Below are 8,057 nucleotides of genomic sequence, written 5' to 3'. Positions count from 1 at the left end.
CCTTATATTTATTCCAAACCCTCAACTGGCATTCCTAACAAAATGGTTTTTTAAATCCTTATTAATTTTAACCTTATCATACCACAACTAGGAATGCCACCCAAATCTCGATTCCTGTCTTCCTTGTTCTCCAAAGTTCTCCATTACTTCAACCAAAGCAAGCAATAGGCATCACAATACAATTTAAAATCAGGCAACCCCAAACCTCCTCATTCCTTGGCATCTTGTAACAATTTATATTTAATTCTTGGTTTCCTGCTCTGCCAAATGAACTTAGAGATATCTTCTCCCACTGTTTAAACGGTAAATCTGTTGTCAAAATCGGAATAGTCTGAAAGAGAAACAACATCCTAGGCAAAACATTCATCTTAATCCCAGATATTCTGCCCATAAGAGACAAAGGCAGTTTCTCCCATCTTATCCAATCGTTTTTGATTTCAGCCCAGATATTAACATAATGATTCTGCACCAGGATATTATTTTTGTTTCACAAGATCACCCCCAGGTCTTGTTGTTTATTCGTTCAGTCGCATCCGACTCTTTGTGACTTCATGGACCATAATCAGATCATTCCTCAGTGGTGGGTCAGGAAACACAGCTCCGGCAACTGTAACTTTTCCCCAAAGAGGGCAAAACTGGGCAGAGCTGCCTTTGCAGAGTTCTAGATACGTTTGGTCATATGCACTTTCCTCAGTGGTGGATGGCATGGAGCACTTCAGACAGATCCACCAAAGTTAACTCTCCCAGAAGATCTAGAGGGAATCCGACTGTGACAAATGACTTTTCAGAGGGTTATGAGAAGGATAGGAGTCTTTTGCATTCCTGTTCAAACTATCTCTAGTTTTTGTCGTTAAGTGCTCCTTTGTATTCAGATCAGGTCGTAACAATATTATGTAGCACTTGGGGATGAAGATGCAGCCCAGCAGGCCAGCACTGGAGGCCAAGATGGAGAAGACCTGCACGGCCACCATGTACTTCCCCTTGGTGCTCAGGTAGGTGGGCACAAAGGAGACCCAGACGCTGCAGAAGACCAGCATGCTGAAGGTGATCAGCTTGGCTTCGTTGAAGGCCCCAGGCAGGTTCCTGGCCAGGAAAGCCACCATGAAGCAGATGGTGGCTAGGAAGCCCATGTAGCCAAGGACACCATAAAACATGGCCACAGAGCCTTCATTGCACTGCCAGACAATCTTCTCTGGCTGGGAGTGCAGGTCAGATTCAGGGAATGGGGGGGAAACTCCCAGCCAGATGATACAGATGACAACTTGGAGACCAGAGCAAGAAAGGACAATGGAGTTGGCCAGAGTTTTTCCCAGCCATCTCCTCATGGTGTTCCCAGGATTCGTGGCCAGGAAAGCCAGCACCACTGTGATTGTTTTGGCCAAGACAGAAGAGACGGCAATGGAGAAGATGATGCCAAAGGCGGTTTGTCGGAGCAGGCAGGTGGCCGGCCTTGGACAGCCAATAAAGAGAAGGGAGGTCAAGAAGGAAAGCAGCAGAGAGACCAGGAGGATGTAGGAGAGGTCCCGGTTGTTGGCCTTGACTATGGGAGTTTCTAAGAATCTGATGAAGATTGCTAAGACCAAGGCTGTGACCAAAGACATGATGAGGGCAAAGGAAGCCAGGATCATCCCCAAGTCTTCTTGGTATGACAGGAAGGTGACCTCCTTGGGGATGCATTTGTCTTGCTCCTTATTTGGACGGTGATCTGCTGGACACCTTCTGCACTGCTCGGCATCTGGGGAGGAGACAGTGAGGAACTTCGTGACCACTCGTATTATATGTACATAATTATAATACCGTGCTCAGTTTGAATATGCAAATAGTTGGTTTGAGCTTGGGATATTGTGCCTCAAAATCCAGGTATGTCAAGCAAGAAGGATGAGTTGTAAACTCTCTAGAAGGAATGAGGAAGGAGAACAGTCTGGATCAACAAAAAGAATGGGTTTTTGCAGCCAAGAATAGAAGCAGGCTGGCTGGAGCTGAGAGGAAGTTCCCAAGCTGGGGAAGAACCTCCAAGGAACTACTGTAGGTCACGCAACAGGTTAATCCCAAGACATTATATCACCCCAGATCCTAGTCAGTGAGAACAGCATTGTCTCAATCGATACTGTCCTTCTTTCTCAGATGAGATTTGGTCGACAATGTTGCAAGGCTATGTTCTGGAGGTGCTGCAGATGGTGCCACAGACATCTGGCGAAAGGGGGCATCCAAAGAGTCAGGAGGGTGGCTGTGACCGTACAGAGCCCTACCTCTTTTTTACATGCGTTGTGGATTGCCTATAAAAAAGAATCACTTTGGGGGGAGCTGGGTGGTGATGAAATGTGATAAGTAACAAAGAGGTGGTTCTTCAGCTCTTGCCTTCCCTCCCCCCTCCCCAGGAGCCCTGATTCTGACCATTTTCAGTAGGTTTTCAGCACAATTCAGCCTACTATCAGTGACCAGCAAAGTCCTGTTGAGGCCACGCAGGTTTCATGGGGGGAGGACCGGGTGACAGGCCTCCTCAGTGGTAGCTTCATTTTTATGGAGGGCTTCCTCTCCATTGGCATGAATGGCCCCTCCTCCACACGTCTTTGGAAAGCAAGGCAAAGCTGCAGTTTTCTGGAGGGTGTTTAGCTCTTCAGTTAAGTGAACGGTGCCTTTGATGTCTTTGCGTTGCTGATGACTATTATTTAAAAGGCTATTTAGTATATTCTTTTCAATATATTAAACCCTATTTCAAAGGTTACCAGATTTCGGCGGAATAAATATCGACAACCACTCAATAATAGAAAGAGCTAGAGACACTCACTCTTGTTTCCATCTCATGCTCCTCTAGAGGTCTGCAGCCAAGATCGCTTGGCTTTCCTGCATTTACCTAATAACTGGCTTTCTGTCCATCCTCCATGAGACCTTTGTCCAACGCTTGCAAGCCTGTTTCTGAACAACCCTGAATGGAAATGCTTCAGGGACTCTTCTCCCCATCCGTCCAGTCCTCCCCATCCGTCCAGTCCCCCTGGCATCTCCTACCTTCCTGAGTGGAGATGGAGCCTTCTGCACACGAGACACACCCGTAGCAGCAGAGAGGCCTTCCTTCTAGGACCACCTTGGCTTGGCCGGGGTGACAGCTTTCAGTACACCTGGAGCGAGGGAGGGACTGAGGCCAAAGAGAAGGAACGTCAATCATAGATGATTAGGTGTTGCCAAAGTCATCAGACATTAATCTACTGCATGGGTCTGCTCATCCCTGGGCTGTTTCTCTTTCTGTCAGGGAAGAATACTTGTCAGGGGTAGTGGGGTTTTTAAAAGATTATACCCAGCTAAGTGGAAAAGGTTCGTACGTTATCCAGATGTAACATGAAGTGGCACGTTCCCTTTTGCTTCAAGGAGAGCCTGCGTAGTCCCCTGTCAACGAAGATTCGAAGAGTCCTGCCCTGAGGAGGGCTTTGGAATACAAGACCTCTCAAGTCCACATCCAGCTCTTGGGTTCAATGATTAAGGAAGAGGCAGGGCTGGGTGGGGCAGGACAAAGGTGTGAAAGCAATGCCTGATATGGGGAAGGATGGTCAGCCATCCTAGGAGAACCAGTGGGGCTTCCTGAGAGGAGGCAGGAAGAAGATCCAGGAAAAAAATACTCTGGCCTCTTCAGCTGGACCATCGTAAATTGCTGGAAGTTTCTCTCACAAGATGTGCCGCTGGGCAAGCGTTAGGTGGTTTTCATTGGGAATAGACATTAATGAGAGAGTTTTCTGTAGCTATGGCTATGCTTAGATTCGCTCATTATATGAAACCAGGGAGTGTTTGATCATGGTGGTTGAATTAACCACCACTGGCAAGGTTTGTCCCTGTGGTTAATCCGTTTGCTAGGCCAAGTGACAGAGAGGTTCAAGTCTACCCCAATGGGAGGAACTTCTGGAATAAAGGTGGACTAAAAACCAAATGATGAGTACATTAGTTTATAAACCACAGTAACGGGTTTACCAATAAGCTAATCCAAATCAAATCAACCATTTTAAGGCTGTGAAGTGTGGATTCAGCATATCTCTCTTCTGGAATTAATTGTCAGTAGAATTCTCCACTCTAATTCCTGAACTTTGGACTCACCTAACCTGGTTTTACTGTTTGGACTGCAAGTCTACCAAGAAGGGAAGTTTTCTTCATAAGCTGTAGACAGCAATCATCCAATCGCAGCTTGCTTTATAAAGTAAGAGCAGAAATAAGGAAAAAGAACCAACTAGTACCTGAACCTGGCTAATCCACAGTAGACCTCTTGACCATGAGTCCCATTCAGTGATCCAAGGAGCCCAGTAATGTTGTTAGGAAAGATGGTGATCCCAAGCAATCCTTCATCCCACCTCCACCCACTTCCCCTGCATTTCACAACTGGTAGGAAGAACGGAAGAGAGATTGGAGGGCATTAGATGAACAGTCTCAGCTCACCTGGTTAAACCGCTGGGACCAATTTGTGGCCTCCTGGTCAAGGATGAATTCCAGATCTTGCGACCCCCATGGTTTATCTATCCTCCCAAACTTCACTGCCCCAAAAGACCGATTGGGAAAGGACACCCAATTCACGCTATCAAATTTGGCAGCGAGGTCCCCTTTCTCATCCAGATACACTCCATCCATGCAAGTATTGTAGAAGTGGGCATCTCCCAGGAAAGAATGAAGCTACAATGGCAGAGAAATGAACAACATGAGAAAAGAGGAAACCAAAGGATGTTCGACAAGTACACTTGACACCATGCCCTGTAAACTCTTGTCCAGGAGTCACCAAATAGGATGTGGAGTGGGGGATTCCCTGCCCTAGAAGCCTCACAAAGTGGAAGAGCAACGTTGAAAGCCCAACCTCACCACTCCATCTAAAACATCTTCCCAACCTTCAGGATTTCTGATGGACACCAAATACCTGCCACGCCTGAAGGACCAGCCTGTGATCCCTTTCCTTCTTTGCTTTCCACTTGGACCTGGATAAGTAGGCAGCGTGTGAAGCCCGAGCAACTGCCCAGGCAAGGTTGTAAATACCGTAGCCGTCCAGAGAGAGGATTTTTTCCAGCACCTCTTCTGGCAGGGTCTCCAGATCCTCTTTCTCCCGGCACCTCATCCGCCCTTTCACAGAGGAAAAGAGTTTAGAATACAAGCAATCAAAGGCCTTCCTGCCAAAATCTTGCATAGGAAGAAAAAATGTCTCATAAACGTACTGTGGTCTTTTTTCAGTATGAATTAAGAAAGAGAAAAAACCCCGGAGATGCTGGGGAGACAGGATGTTGTAGGATAAGTTCAGGGTGAGGTCCCACATTGCTGTGCTCACCCAAATTTTCCCCACAAGGGACCTCACATGAGCTTCAGTATAACGTTGCATTATGAGTATTGAAGTGTAGAAGTAGCGAGATTCCCCATAGTAAATGAAAACACTGACGTGATTCCACATGGTAGATGGTTCCTTGGACAGCAGTCCCATTTTCCAGAGCAACGTTGGGATGCTCACGGAGAAGGCCACGCAAATTGTGCTCCTGGTTAATATGGGGTTCAAAGTGCGTAGGAATCTTTCTCCGTTTTCAGTGTCTGGTGCAAGGAGACCGACCCAGTTCCACCCAAAATGGTGGAGCAATTTGGCAATGCCCCAATACAAGTAATCTTCTTTGGGGACCAACCGGTAGATGAAGGGGAACCGAGTCTTATCATTCAGAGTCTCAGACACAAAACCGTAACTGACCTAGTAAGAAAGAGAACGGAAATATTTTGAGGGTTTGATCTTTGATGGAAGATCATTGATACACAGACACAGACACAGATCCGTAGAGATGTTTAACCAGAGCCTCAGTGGGCCATCTCTCCCAGATGCTGGAGTAATTGATTTCTGCACTAGGAAGGGCGATGGAGCAGATGATGTCAAGGTCCAATTCACCTCTGGCAATGCATGAACCGGAAGAGCTCCCTCATGGGAAAAGGACGTCCACAGTGGAAGAGACTGCCTCGTGGGTTGGTGGACCTTCCTTTGCTGGAGCTATTTCTGCAGCGGCTGGATGGTAATCTTTTGGGGATGCTGTTAGAGTGGATTCCTGTATTGGGCAGAGCTTGGACTACGTGATCTGCAAGACCCCTCCCAAACCTTCCATTCTGTGCTTCTGAGATTCTAAGGGATTGTAGGGATAACTTCCCTCGATGTGCCCAAGGAATGAAGATTAGGAGATGATCATCCTTCACTTTTCAAGGGCAATCAAAAGGCAGGGGAGACATTGAGCTCCAGTGCCCTCTCTGACATGAGTGCCCGAATGTTTTAATGGCCGGGACACCTTAAATGCCAAGACAACTGCCTGGTGAGGACACATGGATGGTCATGGCATCTTCCTGGGCCAGGCTTGGCTTGTGTCCCCATCCCAATTCATACCTGTGGCATTTTGTAGAGGCTGGACAAGGTGGAAATCTGCTCAGAAATGTCAGACTCAGCCCCTTCAATCACAGCCAGCAACCTCTTTTCTCTCCCACACCTGTAGTTTGGAACATTTGCCTCTCCGGTGGAGAGCAAGTCTGCCAGGGCATCAGAGGTCATTCGTGCGTCATAATAGTTCTCATAGATGTCATAACCCAGGGTGACATTGGGCAAAACCCAGGGATTCCGGTTGATCTCTTGAATGGCAAAAAGAAAGGACAGAAGGAACCAGTATGAATTGCCACCTTTCCTGCATAAAACAACAAAAGGACAACATACCTTTAATATTCATGCCGTGTTTCAGGAGATCTTGCACTTCAGCAGGATATTCGACTAGATAAGTTTGGAGACCCATTTGAACTGTATCCTTACTGCTAATATTAATACTAATACTAATACTAGTAATAATAATATGGTCTCTGTTTTTTTCTCCCAGAAGCAAAAGAGACAAAATAGATGAAATTTCCCTGAGGATTGTTCAGTGTGCAGAGGAACATTGGGTGCCCTTGAATGCCGGTTCCATGCAAAATAGTACAAAAGGCACCCCAGGTATCTACTTACCAAGCCAGTTGGTTAAAGAGAGGCTCCTGGAAGGTGTCTGGCCGAATCTGTCCTGGTCGTGGAGGGACAATCCCACCAAGGAAGAGATGGCCTGGGTGGTAATAATTGTACACCCCATCCCGATCCTTGGTGAAATCGAGGGGACATTTTCTCCCACTGGCTTTGCTGGGCAGCAGCAGCAGCAGCAACAGCAGGAGAAGCAGCTTTGTTCTCATGGCAAAACTTGGCAGCATGTCAGGAAACAGAGCTCCCTCCAGAAAAGGTGGAGTGCTTTACAGGCAAGCCATGATCTGACATTTCTCTGTCCCCTCCAAATCTCCGTCTGAACACTTTGGCTCCAGAGGAAGCATTTATCTGGGCATCTGCCTTGCCAGGCAAGATTCAAGAAGGAGTTGCAGCAGGTGGCTCTCCACGTTCAGGGATTCAGGGATGACGATTGGGTCAAATCCCTTGAGGTGTGGAGGAGAGCAAGGACCATGATTTTCACAATTATGAGGCAGAGAAGTAGCCGTGGCTCCAGGAGCAGGTGCAGGGGTGGAGGAAACCTGGTCTGAACTGCCCACCAACGCAACAAAGATTGGGAAGCTCTGAAACTTTAGAGATGGTTTTCAATGCTTTCCTTTCCCCCCACATTCATTGTCTTACCTCTCATGCCATGAAAACACCCCACGAACCACCTGTAGAGGTCATGTCCCCATCTCCTTGGCTCCATCTCATCACCTGTCCATGGTTGAGGTGCTTAAATTTGGTCAAAAGTTATCAGCCCCACAAGATGGACCAAACCAGGCAATGAGCTCTCCAGGACGGCTAACTACTTTGATTGAGACTGGCTCCAATCACAGAACTTTGCAGGTCTGATTTGCTCGATCTCCTTCTCCTTCTTATACTCCCGTGAATTAGGAGACTTGTGTCTGACCTGCTTCCAAATCTTGTCTCGTTGCTCTGGACTTAACAAATGCTTCAGCCCCTTTTGCCTGGGCAACTGTTTGTTTGCTTATGTATTTATTTATTAAATTCATATGGCTGCCCATCTCATTTGCATGGGACTCTGGGTGGTGCACATACAGTAGTTAAAGCATAACTAACC

The 8,057-nt window shown here is 47.1% G+C and overlaps 1 protein-coding gene across 1 annotated transcript; it reads right to left on the bottom strand.

The window, feature by feature from the left end:
- Positions 1-752: 752 nt before the first annotated feature.
- On the bottom strand, positions 753-7,203 carry LOC134488818 (vomeronasal type-2 receptor 26-like). The gene is made up of 6 exons (XM_063291156.1): positions 6,971-7,203; positions 6,368-6,659; positions 4,886-5,692; positions 4,417-4,647; positions 3,007-3,133; positions 753-1,735 (listed from the first exon to the last, which is right to left on the bottom strand). Exons 1-6 carry the CDS (start codon positions 7,201-7,203, stop codon positions 753-755), a joined length of 2,673 nt encoding a protein of 890 aa, XP_063147226.1.
- Positions 7,204-8,057: the final 854 nt, after the last annotated feature.

The sequence above is a fragment of the Candoia aspera genome, chromosome 2 (genome assembly GCF_035149785.1).
Source record: "Candoia aspera isolate rCanAsp1 chromosome 2, rCanAsp1.hap2, whole genome shotgun sequence".
Lineage (NCBI taxonomy): Eukaryota > Metazoa > Chordata > Lepidosauria > Squamata > Boidae > Candoia > Candoia aspera.
Note: the sequence above shows the minus strand (reverse complement) of the source record. Positions and strands in the feature narration are given on the sequence as shown.